At 44.8% G+C, this 21,648-nt stretch overlaps 1 protein-coding gene and 1 long non-coding RNA gene across 2 annotated transcripts in view; one reads left to right on the top strand and one right to left on the bottom strand.

Moving 5' to 3' along the window:
- The window catches only part of B3glct (beta 3-glucosyltransferase), an 86,101-nt gene that overhangs the window by 56,732 nt on the left and 7,721 nt on the right, over nucleotides 1-21,648 (bottom strand). The window contains exons 2-4 of the mRNA XM_031338818.1: nucleotides 12,141-12,190; nucleotides 6,731-6,770; nucleotides 588-697 (exon numbers count right to left, since the gene is read on the bottom strand). Of these exons, the coding sequence (XP_031194678.1) occupies nucleotides 588-697; nucleotides 6,731-6,770; nucleotides 12,141-12,190 (200 nt within the window). The remainder of the gene's footprint in view (nucleotides 1-587; nucleotides 698-6,730; nucleotides 6,771-12,140; nucleotides 12,191-21,648) is intronic.
- Nucleotides 18,262-18,894, top strand: LOC116068810. The gene is made up of 2 exons (XR_004109701.1): nucleotides 18,262-18,596; nucleotides 18,685-18,894. It is a non-coding gene; the product is annotated as an uncharacterized LOC116068810 (long non-coding RNA).

Genomic DNA, 21,648 nt, shown 5'->3' with positions numbered 1-21,648 from the left:
TAAAGGGAATGATGTCTAAGAAGGCAGAGCTTTCTCATTCAAAATGCCTGCATTATTCAGAACACCCTGAGATGCTGTTCATACCTCTTTCAGATGTCACTAACATGTAGCTATATGTGTTTATTTTTTTTCTCTCCATAATCCTTCTAGGATAATACACTATAAATCAGATCAAAGGTTCAATTAATGGTACCCAATTAAAAAGAAAAACACAGATTAAGAAACTCATAGAGTATGCACTACACTAAGATTAATGAAAATGTTATTTCAACATGAAAATCGCCTCAAAACATGTTGCCAAAAGTTTTCATGTTAAGTATCCCTATTTCTTTAAAATATCATTTCTTCCATCTTAGTCTAACAGTTATGACAAAGCCACAAGTAGCCCCACACAGTTATATAACTCATAATTAAATATATATGTACCATAAGAGAACATTTTCAGCAATATTAAACATTAAATAAGTATAGTGGGTCCCAAGAGTTAGTCTCACTTAAATAAAATTGATTTTCTATAGATTCAGAAAACATAAATATCTCAATATATACATAATCAGCCATGGATACCTCTAGGCGTCTCCACGTACCTGTGTCAGATTTGCAGCCTGCTTTAAGATGTTTCTTTTCAACTGTTCTGCTCTCCTGGCATGAAAAGAATTACTTTGACTCTGGATGACAAACACGATTTCTTTTAAGTCTAAAACAAACAAAAAAAAGTTCTCACTTTTTTTTTAACAGTAATTAAAATAAACGTGAACATCAGCATAAGACCACAGTTAAAAGGCAAAAATTCAAGCAATAGAACCTGAAGGGAAAATTCTACACTTTTAGAAATTTGATGAGTATGGGTATTTTGCCTGTATGTGTGCATATGCACCACATGTGTGCAGTGCCCACAGAGGCCAGAAGGGGATGTCAGATCCTTTGGAACTAGAGTTACAACAGCTGTGAGCCACCATGTGGGTGCTGAGAACTATACCCAGGTCCTCTGTAAGAGCAGCCAGTGTTCCTAGCCATTGAACTATTTCACTAACCCTGGAATTTTTTTATTTATATAACTCTAGAGCCAAAATCTTTTCTACCTTTAAAACCACATCCAAAACTTCCTTCCTAGATGTGTTATGCAAATAAGCTTACCACACTAGACAAAACCTTTGATAACAAACTATAGGTCTCCTTCCATCTGCAAAATAAACCGCCACCCCTTCCATATCTTTCCAACAGTCCCAACATAATAATACACTGTGCTATGGTGTGAACTATGCCTGCCACCAAAGATGTATGCCAAGTTGTAGCCCTCAGAACATGATCTTGTTTAAAACTCAGTCTTCTGGATTCATCAGGCTAACCTGGGGTCATTACAAATGCTCCTATTCCAATATGACTAGTGTCCTTACAGAGTCGGGGGAACTGAACACTCAAATACGCAGGGCAAAGACGGGGTGAAAACACAGGAATTGTTATCTGCAAGCCAAGGAAGAGCCTGGAGATCTTCCTCCACAACCCTCGGGAGTCAATAATCCTGAAGAAAGCTTCACGGTGGATTTTAGCCTCCAAAATTCTGAGAACTGAGAGTGTGAACCATTTTGTTACATAACAAAAGCTTGGCACAATCAATTCATATGAAGGAAACGCTTCCTCTGGCTCAAGGTTTGGTGGTTCCAACACATGCTCACTTAGCCCTGCCATCTTCCAGCAATGTGTGGTGCATGGCGCCCATTGTGGTTCAAATTTGAAATGTCCCTCAGAGGCTCATTCTGAAAGCTTGGTCCCAGCAGCCACTGCTATCGTGGGCCGCTGTGGGACCTTTCGGATCCTGTTGAGCCTGGTTGTGGAAGCAGGTCAAAGGGGCCTTTGACAACTATCCTTGACCCCTGGCTCCTGGCTCTCATTCTGCTTCCTAATTGGCTCTGGTGTGAGGTGACTCTGCTTAGTCCCACCTCAAAGAGCACCCTCAGCCTTCCCTACCTGACCGACTGAAATGCTCTAAAAGCAGGAGCCCAGATTAACACTCTCTCCTATGAACTGTTTCTGCTAAGATCTGTGGTCACAGGGCCACAGACAGACGCAACAACACTGGGCCTATTCACCTCACTGAAGCCTAGGAGACAAAGAAAGGCACAGAGGCCAGGACCCCAACATAGATCCTTTCAAGGACATGGCCCCAATCACCTAGCCTCTCAGGCTTTATCATTTCCTGACAGTGCTGTGGGCTGGTGACCAAGCCTTCAAATATGTAGATTTAAAAAAAAAAAAAACATGCACTATCTAAACTACAAGAGCTTAGCAAATGAATATGCAGCATTTCAAGAAGGTTCCAGAGAGCCTTTTACAGTGATACTGTCTATGTTCCATGAGGTCACAGGATTTTCAAATAAGCAAGGCAATAATCCCCACCCTACTTCTCAAGGCACTAGCCAGGATTGTGTGTTATCTCCAGGACACCAGTCACAGCTATCCCACAAAAGCAGGGGCTAGCTGCGAGGGCTGCACTGAAGACAGTGTCCTGCAGCACACGGAGTGCAGGACCCACCTCAATACAGCCAGCTTTCACAACAGTGAGCACAGGGCAAACCTCCCACTACCCGGGGAAGAACCCCCCCTCAAAAAAACCCATGTGGCTGTTGGTCAGGTCACAGTCGGGAGAAACACATCAGGCCTCCTCAGATCTGAAATTGGGATTAAGAAACACAAGGAGCCAGGGTATGGAGAGATATCGTTTGTGGTCTCCAGCCAGGTTTATAGTAAATCGATGTAGGGTCCTTCCTGCCACCAGAGGCCTCCGTCTTTAACATTTCAGACCGAGGATGCTAATTTAATTTCCACTGTATTCTATTGTGTTTTCTCATTCCATTCAGTTCTACTGTTCCGTTCGTTTCTTCCATTGTTCTACGATTTATACAACTGATAGTTCCACAGGGAGCCTCCTAGGTCCTAAAAATAATCAGAAGTGCTCTTTGACTAAATAAAATTCAATAAATACTTTTAAAAAGAAATTCTAAGCAACCTACTGAATATGACCTAGCTCCTTTTCTTGTCTATATGAATAGGCACATTTTGTGTATTAGTCCTATCCTAAGCTGGTTTCTGGCTCCATACATTGAGCACAGGTTAAGGTTCATAGGGAGTCTTCTTTCTCAAACAAAACATTATCTTTGATCTACCTGTAATATAAATATAAAAAGCAGTGGTTCTCAGCCTTCTTAATGCTGCACCCCTTTAACACAGTTCTTCATGCTGTGCTGAACTCCCCAGCCATAGAATTATTTCATTGCTACTTCATACCTGTAATGTTGCTACTGTTATGAATCATAATAACCGATATGCAGAATATCTGATATGCCACCCCATGAAAGGATCATCTGACCCCCAAAGGGGTAGCAACCCACAAGTTGAGAAACACTAATATAAACTAACATATCAAAAGCCCAATTATAAAAATGGCTTTTTGTTAAGCATGAAATAGGGGCTGGAGAGATGGCTCAGTGGTTAAGAGCATTTGTTACTCTTGCAGAGGACCTGGGTTCAGTTCCCAGCACACACATGAAATCTCAAAGCCATCTGTAACTCCAGTTCTAAGGGATCTGATGCCCTCTTCTGGCCTCTGTGGGCACTATACACACATGGTGCACAGACATACATGTAGTCAAAACACTCATACACACAGAATAAATGATTTTAAATATTAAAAACAAATGAACGGAATAAACAAGCTTAGGGGGATTTGGTTCCAATTTTTAAATAAATTGAAGACGCATTTCCTAGTGACATGAACCCTATGCTTTCAGTCATCCCTAAGAAAGCACGAGGAAAGAAAAACTGGAAGCAACCTGACTATCCACCAGCAACATATGTAAATCAGAATACTACACAGCAATAGAAATCAACTAGCATGGACTAATTAGCTATCACTAATTAATTAAAAGAGTAACTAGTACATCTAGATATTCTAGATTAGTCTCATAAGTAGAATACAAAATACAAAAAAAAGGAAAATCTGTATGTCAGTAATTCACAAAATATAAACAGTAATATACAACATATAGATAACACTGTTCAAATTTACCCTGTTGCTATGATACATGTCATGACCAAAACCAACTAGTGGAGGAAAGGGTTAATTTGGCTTACAAGTTAAAAGCTATCTTCTGGGGATAAGCCAAGGCAAGAACTCAGGGCAGGAACCTGGAGGCAGGAACTGATGTAGAGACCATGGAGGGACACTGCTTAGTGGCTGGCTCTCCCTAGCTTGCTCAGGTTGGTTTCTTATACAGCCCAGCCCCACCAGCCTAGGCATGACCCCGCCCACAGTGGTCCAGGCCCTTCACCACCAGTTAGCAGTCAAGAAAATGGCCCATAGACATTCCCACAAGCCAATCTGATAAGGTCAGTTCTGATAAAGCCAATCTGATAAAGACATGCTCCCTCTCTCTGGATATCTCTAGCTTGTGTAAAATTTACAATAAGAGCTACCCAGTTAAACACTACGTATATGTCACTTAAAGGCGTAAAAGATTCGATGGGTGACAAACATAACTGGGGATAAGGCATAAAAGCTTTCAGTTCTCTTAGTAATGTTTTCCTTCTTAGCCTGGATGGTGAGTATGCAGGCATCCTTTGCATTAGTCCTTACAGCGTCTCATAAGTCCAAATTATTTCCTAATAGATTCTCTACAACAACAATCCACCTGTCAAAAGGCTAATCCTATGCTCACCACCCTAAGCAGCCCTGAGCTCTACAAGCTCAACAAAGCTCCCATTGTTCTTCCTCCCCAGACAACAGATCCTCCACGCAGGGAAAAGACTGTTCTAGAAAAAGAAAAGCAAATTCTTCCCCTTTCAGGCATCTCCGTCCTGTGAGTCGTGTTCGTCCTTGACTTTTTCCACACTGCTGAGATCATACTAGCCGCCCCTTTTCCATGGACTACAATTATGTTCGCTATGCGCTCGGTCTGCATCTTGAATAACCTGCTCGCATAGTCAGGTGCACGGAAGCATCAGAGCCCAGGGCAGAGCGGAGGCCTGAACAGAACCACAGAACTGAGTGGAGAGCCAGAGTCGCTCATGGGTGATATGGGAGCACAGAAGGCAGCGGGACCGGGTCACAGAAGGACCTGCTGCATGGGCCGCAGCTTCCTATACAGTTGTAGACAGAGGACAGTAGCCGAAGAAGAAAGGGGGTTACCATAGAGCCATAGTTGGCCCTGTCTCTGCAGCATCCCCATGCCCACAGGAGTCCGGAAACACGTTCAAATTTCCGGCGCCAAGGTGAAGAAGTTAGATGGTGGGCGGGCTCAGCCAACTCAGGTCTTTACAATCATGCTAAGATGCTAAGACTATGAACTAACTGAGCTCCAAACTAGAAAAGGCATCAGGAACGACGAGGACCCTGAGGTGTCAATGCCTTCCCAAAGGAGGCGAACCTGTCCTGGGACAGATGTATATGGGAGAGTTATCTGGGAAATGGTGCGTGGGGCGTGGGGGTAGATAAAGGAAAAATGGATAATGAATGATAGATTACCCACTCCAGAAAAGAATCAGATTGATCTTTGTTGCCAGTAGGAGTGCACACCCTTACGGCCCTGCTATTCTTTACATCTGAAATAAGAAAAGTTTTCTACCTATAACCTGAGTGCTCCCTTGGTGAGTCAGGCTCTGGCTGAGTCCAGAGCCCCAGCGCTGATCCCCAGCCTTCTCTGGCCTGCCATGCAGCCTTCTGATTCTCTGCTGCCCGAGCGACAGAGCTGTGCAAGGCGAGTCCCCTCTTTCCTGCACACTTTGGCTGCTCTTTTCTAAACTCGCTACAGTTTGCAAACCCATCCATGACTCTAAATGATAGGTAGCGTTTCTCCTCCAGGATCGAGCAATAAATGGACGGATGGTCCAGAAAATACTTCTCACAGATCAAAAGCCATGTGATCGTGTTCTCCCAAGGTCTACATGATGACAAGCTTTAGCTTTAGCTTTTTTGTTGAAAACAACAAAACACACCTCATAAATACAACCAAAAGGGAAAATCCACCTCGCTACAATATAACTTACAACAGATATACACAAACACACTCCTTCCTGGGTATGGGTTGTGGTGGTATATACTCTTAATTTCAGCACCCAGGAGGCAGAAACAAGTGGATCTTTATGTGTTCAAGGCCAGCCAGAAATCCATAGAGAGCCTGTCTTTAAAATAATAATAATAATAATAATAATAATAATAATAATAATAATCATGGGACTAGAGAGATGCCTTAGTGGTTAAGAGCACTGGCTACTCTTCCAGATGACCCAGGTTCAATTTCCAGTACCCACATGGCAGCTCACAAGTGTCTGTGACTCCAGTTCCAGGGGATCTGACACCATTACACAGACATACATACAATCAACAAACCAATACATATAAGGTAAAAATAAATAAATCTTTTTAAAAAATTGTTGGAGATGATTCAGGGCTGGCTATGCAACCATGGGGACTTGACTTTGGATCCCTAGAACCCACAAAATAACCAGACTTATTAGGTGGAGACAGAAAAGCCTGGGACAAGATGGCTGACTAGGCTTGGTGAGCCAACAGTTCAGAGAGATATCCTGCTTCAGCACATAGAACAGAGAGCAAATAAGGAGGACATGTGCATACACGCATGCCTGCACACATGTGCACCCATACATATGCAAACATAAATAGACACACGCACTATTCCATAGACATGTAAAAATAAGAAAGTCCTCTACTTACCTACATCATGTCTCCTTAGTAGATTACTTTGCCTCAAATCCTGTATTTTAAAATGAAAGAGACAAGAATAAATTCCATCATTGAGCTGAACCAGCAACACACTGCATAAAGATGAATAATCCAAATTAACATGTGGTCATAGGACTTGAGGATGGAGCTAAAAGCCATCCTAAAGTAAGGAGGCTGGAACGGAAGGGGACAAAGCGGGACCCATAAGCAGCTGCGTGGCTCCAGAAGTTCTGCGACACAGGAGTGCCTTTAACATGGCTTTATTTTTCTTTTAAGTGTGTGGGTGTTGGCCTGCAGGTATGGATGTGCACCATGTGTGTGCAGTACCCACTGTGGTCTGAAGAGGGTGTCAGATTCCCTATAACTGGAGTTACAGAGCTCTACCTTGAACTTCCCATCCTCTAGAACTATAAGAAATAAAGGCCAGTTCTTTATAAGTCACCCAGTCTCCAGTGTCTTGTTATAGTAACACATAGTCACTAGAACACCTGGGCACAAAGGGGTACCTCAGGGCTAGTGAGTCCCAGTCACACAAAGCTAGGCACAAGCACAGAGAGAACGTGATCCTGACCCTGAGTAATTCACAGGAAACCTGCAAATTTGCAGATAAAGTACAAAGTGTCAACCTGTCATTTCCAGTACCTTCTCTTCAGACCAGGTCAAAGTTCTCTCCCTAATTGCTCCTTTTTTTACATTTTTGGCAGCTCCGTGGTATAATTATAGCAATGAGACATTACCAGTATCATTCAATTTTTGTATAAATAAGGAATGCAGTTGTGAAGCTTTACCCACAAAATTTGGAGTCACTTAAAAGCTAAGGCAAAGCCACAAAGAGGAATGGCCTCTAAGAATGCCAAAGGGACCAGGAGACAAGGCAGAGACAGAGCTGAAGACAGACATGTGACTGACAGCTTGCATTTTATGAAACTATCCTTGCCTCAAGAGTACTAAGACTCCTGAGCTGGGAAAATTCCACAATGGATGCTGATCTGTTAGACCCCAGGACCAAACAACCAACCACTCACTGAATCCTGATGAAACAATTAGCTTTGGAAGAATCTACTGAGACTGGGGCGCTCAACCCCTCTGATGGCATTGTCCCAAACCCAGTTAGCATCCCAAGGTGCCCAGAGCGGGCATCAAGAGTCCCCACCTGAGCAGGGGACCCTCCATTCTCAGTGTAGCTGTGCCAGGTACAAAGACACCATGGGCTCCCACCATCACTGCTTCCTGTCCCTGCTTGAAGGTCCCTGTCCTTCTTAATAAGCCACAGAACCAGCTATCCTGTGTGGTTCATGGGAAAACAACATTTAGATGAAGAAACAGGGCCAGAGATGATTACAGCTAATGTTGCCCCATTTCCCAGTAAGACAATCCTTTATCTCTGAAAACACAAAGGGATTTGTTTCCCAGGGCTCATTCCTCATTGGCCGCAAAGCCAGGATGCAAGCCTAGGTAGGTCTCCCTAGTTCTGGTCCTCCTCACACCACCACCAGCCTGGAGGTCTTTAGAAACACAGTTCAACATAACATTCACAAGCAACCAGGGTCACATGGGAAACAGGCAACAATGGGAAAGATAAAACCGCCTCCAGACCCAGCCTGGACACCTACCATGCTTTCCTCTCCACAGCTAGGTGGCATCAAAGAAAACCAACCATCAAATCCCACTGAGTCTCGAGCTCAGTGGCTGACACATGGCTAAGAAATAATTAGCTTCTTCAAACGATTCAATTTGTAAACGGTAAAAAATAAAATAGCCGAGGAGTGGTTATGTTGGGTGATTCGGAACGAGCCAAAACAGTCGTGAGTAATTTCCCCTTTGAGAAAGAATATTGGGCTAAATGAAGTTGCTGACAGAAAATTTAAAACCCTGTCTCCCGCTTCCCTCATGAAAAGGCTTAGTTTTTCCGAGGAGAAAAGCGCGGGGTTTGGTTTATGATCTCTGGTGCTGCAAGTTTCTTCCATGGGCTATCAATATTCATCAAAAACAAGCTCACTGTCAAGACTGCACATCAGTCGCTGTCAGACAAGAGAGCAGTTATTTGTGCATCTCTCCCACACACAGCTCCCAACCACACACCACAAGACATGGCCAAGCCCACATCTCTACCTGGGTTTCATTTTCTTAAGCCCTAGAGATCTGAAATGCAGTGCTTAGTTTGGAAGTTCCTCACATGAAGATGTTAGGGGAGACCAGTGGTTAAGATATCTGTGGAGGACCCTGTTTCATTCAGTTCCCAGCACCCACATGATAGCTCACAACCACCAGTAACTCCAGTTCCAGGGATCTGATGCCCCCTACTGTACTCCAGGAACACGTACATACATGTAGTGAAATCACACACACACACACACACACACACACAAACACACATGGGGGAGCAGAGCACACACGTAAAAAGTAAAATTTAAAAATTGTTTTTAGAGGCTGCAGAGATGGCTCCGCGGTTAAGAGCACTGACTGCTCTATCAGAGGTCCTGAGTTCAATTCCCAGTAGCCACACAGTGGCTCACAAACATCTGTAATGGGATCTGATGACTTCTTCTGGTGTGTCTGAAGACAGCTATAGTGTAATCATATAAATAAAATAAATGAATATGTTTTTAAAAAATCATTTTAGCTGCTGACAACCCTTGTGTAACACCTTAAACTCTCTATGAGTGAACCTCACTCTGGTCAAACGAACACATTGTAATTAAAACGGTGTCCAGGCTGAAAATACAGGACTCAGAACATTTGAACTTGAACTTTTAATTTAATGATCCTGTGTCCTTGGTAAAAATCACATAATTGCTTTCAGGCTAAATCCCCTCTGTTTAACTGGGAATATCTATTTTTTGCTTAGCAATAGCAGTGTCATTGAGAAGATCAAATTAAATAAAGTGTATCCAAATGCTTTTATTAGCCCTTAAAGAGTCTTAACATCATAAGAAATTATTAGCATTATTTTCTCTTTGGAGGGATCCCATAGCACAGTCAGATAATGCCTTTTTGAGAAAAAAAAATACTCTATTCAAAATACTTTTACACTAAATGTGGAGTAAAATGTCGGCTCCAAGCCTTAATTAACATAACAAAAAAGTGTGGCACTTTTTAAATTTTATATTTATTTAGTTATTTACATCCCAAACACTGCCCTCCCTCCCAGTCCCCCCCCCACAGAGATTCTCCCCTTCCTCTTCTCCTTTGAGAATGTGGGGCCCCCTGGGTACCCCCCACTCTGTTATATCACGTCTCTGCCAGAGTATGTGCATCCTCTCCCGCTGGGGCCAGACAAGGCGGCCCTGTGGGGAACTGTGCATCCTCTCCCGCTGGGGCCAGACAAGGCGGCCCTGTTGGGAACTGTGCATCCTCTCCTGCTGGGGCCAGACAAGGCGGCCCTGTTGGGAACTGATATCATAGTCAGGCTACAGTTTTAGGGAGAGCCTCCTCAGCTCCAGCGGTTGGAGGGCCTGAGTGGTCCTTTTTAAATATTGTTCTCTTGCTCATCTGTTAAGCTGATCAAATTGAGGTGTGTGTGTATATATATACACACACATATATATATATACACACTCACACATATATATATTATACATATATATATTTTCTCAAACATCATCAATGATCAAAAATGGAGGCCTACACTGCCTGGCTCCCAGGCCTGGCTTTGGGTTCTGAGAGTACAGGAGTCCAGCAGCTTGGGCATCTGTGGAGCCCCTCATCTGGTCCTCAGGATGCCTTCCCACATGGCTCCATCTTCAGAGCAGCAGTAATCAGGTTCTGGACTCTTCCCAGCCCCGTGACAAGAATCCTTTCACAGACTGGAAGATGAGGCCAAGAGCAGGATACCCTGAGACTTGAGCAATACTACCCAACCACGTAGAGCTTCTCAGTGTCGTATCTCTGTATCAAAAGCCTCTTTCCTAACATGACTGAAAGTAGTCAGTCTGTCTGAACTACTAAATCATAGTTTTCAAAGCAAATCTGGGCTGGACATGGCTCAGTGGGTAAAGCATGCTGCTGCATTGTCATGAAGACTGACTAGTGCACAGGTCCCCAGGGCTCACTAAAGCTGGTGGTGCCGCATGGGAAGGCAAAGATAAAACATTCTCGAGCGCAAGCTGAGCAGTCACCCTAGCTGAAAAGGTGACCCCCTAGGTCCAGCGAGAGACCCTGCCTCAATCTATACAGTGGGGAGTAATGGAGAAACACACACACACATACATACACACATCTGCCCATATACAAGAGAAACAATCAAATGTGTTCACAAGTTGCTATTAGGGCTCCAAAATCTATACTGATGACCACAGAGATAGCTCGGTTGGAAAGTGCTGGCCACACAAGCACAGGGACCCACATAAAAAAAGCCAGGCATGGTGGCATATACTGTAGTCCTGGAACTGAGAAGGCAGAGACAGACAGATTCCTAGGGCATGCTGGCCAGACAGCCTAGCCTACCCAGCAAGACCCAGGCCACTGAAGGATCCTATATCAAATGCAAGGTAGGGCTGGAGGAGATGATTCATTGGGTAAGAGTGCTTGCCACACAAGCTTGAGGACCTGGGTTCAAATCCCCAGCACCTATGTAAAAAGCCAGGTGTGGGTACGTGCACCTGTAATCTCAGAGCCGACAAGGTACAGACAGGAGGGTTGCTGGGGCTTACTGGCTGCCAGCCCACCCGGGTTTCAACAAGAGACCCTGTCTCAAGGGAATAGGGCCAAGAATGATGGAACAGAATACTTGACATCCTCTACTGGCCTCCACATAAGCATATATGGGACATATATCCAAGCACACACATGTACATTGTCTTAGTCAGGATTTTACTGCTGTGAACAGATACCATGACCAAGGCAACTCTTATAAGGACAACATTTAATTGGGGCTGGCTTATAGGTTCAGAGGTTCAGTCCATTATCATCAAGGTGGGAGCATGGCAGCATCCAGGCAGGCATGGTGCAGGAGGAGCTGAGAGTTCTACATCTTCAACTGAAGGCTGCTAGCAGAACACTGGCTTTCAGGCAGCTAGGATGAGGGTCTTAAAGCCTATGCCCACAGTGACACACCTACTCAAACAGGGCCACACCTCCTAAGAGTGCCACTCCCTGGCCAAGCATATTCAAACCACCATATGCATGTTCCCACATATACTACATAAATACACCATATGCACGCATGCATACACAGATTGGCTTAGTCTGAGAAACAACTCCAGAGCTGACCTCTGACCTCTGCACTCACAGCACTTACCCCTAGACAAACACACATACACAAGCAGATACAGAACAATATCTCAGCTCATGCAACAGCAAAAAGAAAAAACGTTAACTGTTAAGGATAAAAGATTTACATTTCCCATTCAATCTAAAAGAATGTTGGGGAATGGTTAGAGTAGATCATTACATTTAGTACCTGCGAAGGCGTGACCTTTTCTTTTATCTCTTCAGACACCAAAGCAAAAGCTAGGAGAGAAAGAAACATATTTACATTAAAATTAGCAATCTGGATTCAGTCTCACATTTGACAATTCTGTTTATGATAAGGGGGGAATGGAATATTTTAACAAGATATATTTTGCTCATTTTCAAACAGCTGCATTGCTACAAGCAAGTATTAAAAGTTTTCTTAATTGTAGATCCAAAATAACTCACCACTGTGAGGTCAATGAGCCCCAGCTACCAAGCAGAACACACACACGCACACACGCATGCACACACGTACACACACACGTACACACATGCACACTCATAAAAGAAACCTTCAGTAGGGTAATTAAAATCTTTATAAACAACCAAAATAAGTAGGAAAAAGATTTCTTCAAATTTTTGATTTACATACCAACACTCCTGAGAAAGAAGGGGCTGGTGGTACAAAGTCCCACTTGCATTGTCCCTGCCGAAGCCTGGCAGGCAGCAGAACTAACGTTGGGGTGCACTTGTTGTTTGGGGATGTGGGGTTAGAACCGCAGATGGTGTTTACAAGCTAGCCAGGAGAATATGTAGAATCCTACTGAAATTCCAGGGCAGGAGACTGAGGGAATTAAAATCATCCTCCATTCAGAGTGATTGAATGTTTTCAATTCGAGTCATAAATAGGCAAAGACCTCCTTAGAGGCACACTTAGGCTGAGCATTAAAAATAATAACAACATAAGACAGCACTGGAAATATGAAGCAAAACGCTAAGCCAAAAAGTCAGGAAGTTATATAATGAGTTTCTTCTAAGGAGATAAAAGGGGAGCATTGCTGAGAGGCAAAGGGGGGTCAGGTCCTCTGGGCAGCATTCCCAGAGGAGATGGGCACCATGCCAGGGCAGGAACATGGCATAGAGGAGGGTCATGAGGGAATGCCACCATACAAGCATGAAACAACTCCACCATCAGACCCTTCTGTCTAATCCCTTCCCTCCCCTGCTACACCCCCCAGACACCCATCGCTTCACATTACCCATTAACACTGGCCCACAGGAAGTAATCTAAGACATTGTCACACTGAAATGTAAATGACTATCATGGCTTCATCGTTTCCATTTCCAGAATGGCATTTCGAAAGGCAGGGTTGAAACTGAAACACAAGCCAAAGGGACCTGAGTGCTGGCATTTAGATAAGAGTAGGCAGCATGTGTGGCCCTGGGACTTCCTCAACAGTACACCCGCCTCCGTGCCTTCCTCAGCCCTCCCCCAACTCATCTCCACTGTTCATTAGAGAACTCAGCACCAACTCAAAATATGTATCTGGGGACCATTACTAATAGACTCTTATTACAAGCTCCACACTGGCAGGAATATAATTTTATTGATGAACCAAGATATAAATAGCACACAGAAGTAGCTCAATAATATGGAATGAATGAATGAATGAATGAATGAATGTCTTCATTGTTGGCCGAATGGTCTCTTCACTGAAAGGCTACATCACCAGGCAGCACCTATCTAATCCAGTAGAAGAGAGTTCAGTGCCCACTCCCAAATTATTTTCATCACAATACAATCTATGTTCTTTCCCCTTACAGACATGAATGCATCTGCACATGCTCACATAAGGACACACAGTACTGGTTACTTTCCTATTGCTTGGATAAAACACCATTACCAAAGCAACTTACAGAAAGGTTTATTCAGGGCTTATGGACCAAAGGAATAAGAGTTCATCATGGTGGAGAATGGCATACATGGTGGCTGGAGCAAGATGCTGGTGGGCTTGGGTCTTAAACCACAGCACAGGCAGACAGTGAACCCAAAAGCTGAGGACACAGTGGCTCTTAAAGCCCACCTCTAGAGATAGACGTACTTCCTCCAACAAGGCCATCCCTCCTAAGCCTCTCAAACAGTACCACCAACAGGGAGCAAGTATTCAAATGCCTGATACGATAGGGGACATTTCAATCAAGTCACCAGGCACACACACACACACACACACACACACACACAAGCACACATATACAAAAACACATGCACACATGCACACATGTGCACGCGCATACACACACACACACATATGTCAAGGCCCAAATCATTAACCGAGTTCTAAGAATAAAGCAGAGATTTAACCCAAACACCATTTAAATCTTGTTTCTGGGTACTTAAGTTTTTAGGATTGTTGTATTTCATTTGCTCCCAAGAAACTCGAACACACTAAAAACACTCAGTAGGAGACTGGAGAGAGATGACTCGGCAGCTAAGAGCAGTTACTGTTCGTAAAGAGGACAGGATTCCCAACACCCACATAGGTGACTCACAACCACCGTAACTCCAGCTTTGAGGGATCTGGCACCTTCTTTTGGTCCCCACTTGTGCCTGTACTCACATATGTACACACCCACACACAGACAAACCCATATACCTATGATTAAAAGAAAACTAAATATTTTAATTAATTAATTAATTAAACCTCCCAGGAGATATCAGAGCTAGAACTAGTTAGTAAATGTTGATGCTGGGATTACAGCTCAGCAAGCATGTGCTTCACATGCACAAGGTTATGGGTTTAATCTCTAATACCAGTGAAGAATCAAACCAACAACATGTGCAGTCACAGGTTAACATCACTTGCCAGGCACCACAGATTCTGAAAAATAAGCACACTGAAACTCACAGACTATAAAACTGTGGTCAAGCTCAGCACTCAGGAGGAAGAATGGATCTTCATAAGTTTGAGGCCAATATGATAAATATAGGGGGTTCTAGGTCAGCCAGGGCTACACAGAAGGGGGAGGGGGTGGAAAAGGGAGAGAGGGAGAGGGAGAAGGGAAAAGGGGAAAGAATAAAAACGGAGAGATGGCTCAGCAGTTAAGATCACTTGCTGCTCTTGCAGAGGACTCAGGTTCAGTTCCCCACACCCACTTGCACTTGGCAGCTCACTATCATCTGTAACTTGAGTTCCACGGGCATCCAACGCCCTCTTCTGGCCTCTGTGCGAACTCCATGCACATGGATACACAGACTTACATGATGATGCTCCTCTTCTTCTTCTACCTTTCCTCTCCCTAACCCTTTTGTGGAAAGAGGGGGAGCCATTCCTCAAATTCTGCCTTATCAACTGCAGAAAACTGGCCATGGTAAAGTTCCTCTGGCCGGAGGAGAGAAGACACAATCCCTGGCCAGCATGCGGGTTCCCTTGCCTATTCTCTATTCGTAATCCCACCCTTTTAATCTCATAAGAGCCCTCTGGCCCTGGAACACCTAGAGATGGATATCGGAGATTGAGAGTTGCCTCCAGCTTCTTTAGGACGGGCTTTGAATGAGCCTGTTTTCTCCTGTGAATGTCTGTCTCCTGGGTTTTCAGCTGCGTGGTAAGCAGCATGAACCATCTTGCTGAGGATATAGCTCAGTGGCTGAGGGTTTGCCTAACATTCACAACTAGGCCCAATTCCCAGTACTAGAAGAAAAATAGAAGAAGAAAAAAATCCCCTCTACCCCTCTACCCTCTGAGTTCCTATTTCAAATCTAGATAACCAAAGGCCTCTGAGTTATAATTTCCCCTTTCGTCAAATAACATAACTTTCTCAGTTTAACAGGTCCAGTGGCATCATCTAATAACTGGAATTTTCTTTCACCTGACTTGCTTGCAAAGCCGGTGGGCTATGACCGGTGGGGGGCGCTGTGTAAGCAGCTTGAGAGGGGAGAGCACACTGAAGAAGGCTTGTTTTCTCTTCTGGTTCTGAGAGGCACCAATGAAGAGCCCCTCCGGGGGGAAAAAAAAGCACCTAATATTTCCCAATGCCGCTCTTTATAGAAGAGCCACAGAGCAAGGAATAGATTGCCAATAAACCGAGGGAGCCTCACAGATTCTCCCTGATGAGATCGAGACTCCATGTTCTTGGCTTCTTTATCCATCCCAAAATACACAGATCTAGGCTTTAAAAAAAAAAAAAGAAAGAAAAAGTCCTTTAAAAATAAAAAGCCTTCCATCGTCTCCATCACTCTGCTGTGAAATTAAAATCTTTTTTCCACAGCAAAAATGACATAATGCTTAAAGCGATGTTGTGCGGATGTCCGTCGCTCTCCATCCATTTCCTACAGTGAGATTTCTATAATCTAAATGGAACAAACAAAATCGTGAAGGCACCCGGTGTATTTATTTTTATTTTTGCCAGATGTATTTTAATAATAAAAGATAAATATTTTTATTATAAAATAGGCACGTAATAAATCCAATAATAAAATGGTGAGTCATTTGCAAAATTCCTCCCCACAAGCCCCAGGTTTCTTGTTAGAAGATGATGTCAGAGAAAGGTGTAACTGGGTTAAAGGAGGGAGAAAAGGGAGTAAATATGGGTTAAAAAAAATACCCGTTTCCTTCAGCAGCTCTGACAAATGTTAACTTTGTATGACCAAAGCAAAGACAATCTCTCAAGAGCGAAAACGTGATAGTCTTAAACGTCTAAGTTTTGTGGTAAATTAGGTCTCGATATTAATAGACCCAAAGCTTTCACGTTCGTGGAATGGGAGGAGACATCACTGTGCTTGTTTTTGTTTTCTTTCTTTTTTTTTCTTGTCTTTTCTTTTTAATTTCAGTATTTTGACGCACTGCAGATCCAGGGTATGTTAATCAGAGGAGCAAGCAGAATATATAACATATAAACAGAGACTGAATAATTCAGTGCAGGATGATGAGGTTGGCGTTGCATATGGAATGTGCTGTGTTTACACGGGGTTCCCTAAGTTGTCGGCAAGGCTTCGCGTCTATGGGAGATGGCCCTTATTTTTAATGTTCACAGTTGACTTCATTTTGATTTTACTATTAAGGTCTGGCAACTTCAGTGAGAGGGAGAGAGGGGCGGACAGAGGGAGGGAAAGGGAAAGAGGGAAGAAGGCCTTTCCCTCTCCAATTCAGACCCTCCCAGCCAAAGGGGCCCTCCGGGAATGACTACATGGGGTTCCATGTGTCCTGTTTTATTTCACGCTGATTTCTAGGTTTGGCAGGGGCAAGCATTTCTGAAAATCTGGCCTGAGTACCTTAACATGCAGTCGGAGAAATAGTCCAAGGTAAACCATGCTTCTACGTGCCAAACTGCTATTTAAAAGGCATTTTCTATTTTCAACATGAATTCTGGTGAACGGAGACTATATTTAAAGAGCAAGTCAGGGCAGGCAATCGGAATCAGGCCCTTTTCACGATAACTTTAAATAATTCAAGCCAACGGATGTGTGAGCACACCTAGAACAGAAAGATAAATGGAGATTTTTTACAGGTGACCTGGAATACAGTTTTATCCAGGGATGAAGCCCCTGTGCATGCATAGGAGAAACTGAAGGAGTTAACTGAAATGCATGAGAGCTGGCTCATCACCTGGCTTCTCTGGTTCCTGCAAGTGGACAGAAAATCCTTCAGGCAGGGAATATACCCCTATTCCCAGAGTCTTCCAGAAACATCCATCAGAGAAACCGAGCAAAATTGAAAACCACATAAAAATACTCACATCCTCTGTACTAGCGCCCCACCTCAGGAGGAGCTGGACACTAAGGAGATGCCAGCTAAGCCTTGAGGGCCCAGAGTGGCACGGAGAAAAGGTCGAGTAGACTGGATTAGACCACCCACACTTGTAATCGCAGCACTCAAGAGACAGAGGCACAAAGGTGATGAGTTTGAGGTCAGCCTGAAAGACCCTGTCTCCAAAACAACACAAAAAAGCTCAGGCAACAGTGGAGGGTCTGCTGCTAACCAGGACAATTCAGACTGTCCATCTGTCTGTCCAGGGGTCAGGAGCCCTGCACAAATGCCAGGAGGAAGGCATACAATCTGATACAGTCACCAACAGGCTAGGTTTTTGTTTGTGTGTGTGTGTGTGTGTGTGTGTGTGTGTGTGTGTTTTCGTCTTCTAAGGCCCTATGGGAGGAAAGCCTTGGGGCTTTCTTTCTTTCTTTACTATAACCTACTTAGCAAGCATTTCCTTTCCCCTGGCAGCTGTGGCCTCCAGGGGCTGCCCTCTTTTTCTTCCTCCTCCTCCTCCTCCTCTTCCTCCTCCTCCTCCTCCTCCTCTTCCTCCTCTTCCTCTTCTCTTCTTCCTCCTCCTCCCCAGCATTATGAATTTCACTGTATGTCCCAAAAGGGGACTTTCTACTCCAGGACACCAGCTCAAGGCCAGTTTGCTCGTTCTAATTTGAAGATAACCCACTCCAGCTGAGGGAAGAGACGCAAATGCAAACCCTTAGCTCAACAGACTGGGCCCAGGGGAAGGCCAGAGGTCAAAGCCTGTCTCTTCCTCTTCCTCATTCCCTGGACAGACCCATCACCCACAGCAGCTGATGACACACTGAGAAGCAGCTCCAGCCAGCACTGCCAAACCAAAGGATGAAGGTCCCATGGCTTCATATTGGGGCCAACAGAGGACCCTCCCACGACTGACTGAGGATCAACCCACTCTTTAAGTACAATGTTTGGAAAAGGCATCGGGCTGTCCCTGTCAGCAGCCATCCTCACCAGCATCACTCACTTAGACTTTCATTTGTTCAACAGACAAGAGTAACTCTGCCTGTGACGACTCATGCTGAAGACGAAGGCCCAGCTCCCCAGAGGAGCCAGTCTGTCAGCGAGCAAGAAGCTTGGAGATGGATCTCTGCAACACTGGCTTCCATTCCCAGGGGCCTGCAGTGAGATACTAAGGAGGCTGTAAACAGACTTTCCACACCCTGGACAGGATGCCCAGAGCTGGACACCCAAGGAACACCGGAGAGAGGCTGGGCAGGGACACCGGAGGCAGGGGTGACTGGTAGAGGTAAGTAGCTATGTTGGGGATACCTGGCCACTGGGGTGGAGTCACCTATGCAAGGGAATGACCAGGTTAGGAACTCACAGTGTGATCTAGGGAGGGGACTAGTTGGGATGGGAACATTTGGTTTAGGGGAGTGGCTAAGGCAGAGACCTCTTGGGGGGATGGTTGGGGTGGGCCCACCTGGTAAAGAGTTGATGGAGTAGGGACACCTGGGAGTTAGCCACTGGGAGTTGTTTGTGGGATAGCTGGAGGGCAGGAGTTATGGGGTAGATGGATCTAATACAGGGGTTCTTTTCCCCTTGGGTATGAAAGCATTCTGAGGATCTTAAGGACAGGAATGTAATATGGGGCTGTGTTACCTAGACAGACTTCTCAAGCCAGTGTACGAAATGACTTCTCAGAGGACAAAAATGGGCACACACGTGCCAGCTAGGAAGCTACTTGTGCAAGATATATCTGGACCTGATTGGAGTCGGGAAGGGTTGCAAGCCAGCACCCTAGGCTGTCAGACTGAGGGAACAGAAGCCTTGGCCTCAGAGGCACATATGAGGTAGCTACAAGGTGGGGGGCCCCAGTGGGGTGGGGAGAAGAGCCCAAAAAGGCTGTGGGGGAAGAGTAGAGCACAGGTGACCCCACCTCCAGGACTTGGCAGGAATAGCAGGCCATGTGGTGAGCAGAGGTGAGGTGAGTCAGCTCCTGGAGTGACGACTTACCTGCATGCAGCAGCACACAGTGAGAAGTCAGAGAGTCCCGCACCATGGGGCTCTCCATAATGCAAGGAGGCTGGTGCCTCAAGCCTGCCCACTTGGTATAGTCAGTATAGCCAGGATTTGGTCCCTTTCACACAACCCCTGGAAAATACACATACGCACACACGCACACACACACACGCACACATACACACATAGGCACTCACGCGTGCACACATGAGCACAGTGCCCAAGAGACCCCAAATTGGGCAGAAGGCATCAGAACCCCTTAAGATGATTTTACAGGCGACTGCGAGCCTCTGGATATGGATGCTGGGATTTGAACTCAGGTCCTCTGCAAGAGCAGTAAGTGATCTTAACCACGGAGCCACCACCTCTCCAGAATTCTTTTTAAATATTTTTAATTCTTTAAAGGACTCATGTCCTTCACGTGGACAAGAGAAAGGAGTCCTCACAGAGGGGACCTGGGCCCTAGCACTGCTTGACTATAAAAAGTAACGTAATACAAGGCCAAAAGACAGCCCGGCCCCGGGGCCCTGTGGGCTGGAGGATAAATATATTTACAAGAGCAACACATGGGACAGAAATGGTAATAACCACATCCATTTACAAAGAAAGAGAATTTGCTTCTCTGATTTTACATCTTGATTAAAGAAATCACTCAAGGTGGGGGACGGTGTAGAATATGTCAACTCAAACAGTCTGGAAGATTGATCCAAGACCTGTCTTTATAAGGATGCTCTATGATCTGAAACGGAGTCAGAAAAGTCTCTAGCTCACACAGCCCTCTCCAAAACACACTGAAATAGAACACAAAGCAAATATTCAAACAGGAGGAAATTAGCTCTTTGTACAATCCCTCTAAATTGCAATCATATTGTTGAGTGTTAACTGTCAGGCTTTCCTTTTTGAAAGCACAATGGGCCACTCACTGACGGGCAGCTGATCCATTGCAAGAAAAAGTGGAATTCAAAAATCCCCATCGGTGCCACTCAGTCCATACCATATACATCTGAGACACGCTAAGCATATAGACTTCCCTGTGTGGGCTCTGAAAGTCTTTGCAAGGATAACCAACTGCTCGAGTCTTTGGGTTGTTTCTTTAAACCATCAGAATCCCTTCAGAAGGATATGAAAATCTGTCAAATTATATGTTAGGTTTTTGTCTCCTGGACACAAGCTGGAGTCATCTGTGGGGAGGGAACCTCAGTTGGGAAAATGCCTTCATCATATCAGCTTGCAGGGTGTTTACTTGATTAGTGATTGATGGGGGAGGGCCCAGCCCACTGTAGGTGGAGCCACCCTTGGGCAGGGGGTCCTGGATTGTATAGGAAAGCAGGCTGAGCAAGACACAGACAGCACGCCTGTACATAGCACCCCTCCATGGCCTCTGCATCTGCTCCTGGCACCAGGTTCCTGCCTTGAGTTCCTGCCCTGACTCTCTTCATAGCAGACTCTAACCTGAAAGCCAAACTCTCTCCTCCACAAGTTACTTTTGGTCATGGTGTTTATCTTGGCAATAGAAAGCAAACTAAGGGGCTGGAGAGATGGCTCAGTGGTTAAGAGCACTGACTGCTCTACTGAAGGTCCTGAGTTCAATTCCCAACAACCACATGGTGGCTCACATCCACCTGCTTGGGTCTCAGAGCAAGAGCTGGAGAGTTGTACTTACAGTGTACTTACATATAATAACTAAATAAATCTTTAGAAAGAAAGAAAGGAAGGAAGGAAGCAAGCAAGCAAACTAAGACATCATGCTGAAGACAGTGAAAGAATTCTTGGTCTAAATTTTGGGGTTTCTTCCTTTCTTAAGTAGAGAACTCCCCCTGACTGATGAGATCTTGGGTTCTGTTCTATAACAGCTACACAGCTCAAGCCAGGCAGTGGTGGCACACATCATTAATTTCAGCACCCAGGAGGCAGAGACAGAGGCAGAGACAGAGACAGAGAGGCAGAGAGGCAGAGAGGCAGAGGCAGAGAGGCAGAGGCAGAGAGGCA

The sequence above is a fragment of the Mastomys coucha genome, unplaced genomic scaffold (assembly GCF_008632895.1).
Source record: "Mastomys coucha isolate ucsf_1 unplaced genomic scaffold, UCSF_Mcou_1 pScaffold22, whole genome shotgun sequence".
Classification (NCBI taxonomy): Eukaryota; Metazoa; Chordata; class Mammalia; order Rodentia; family Muridae; genus Mastomys; species Mastomys coucha.
This window is presented reverse-complemented; position numbering and strand designations above follow the sequence as displayed.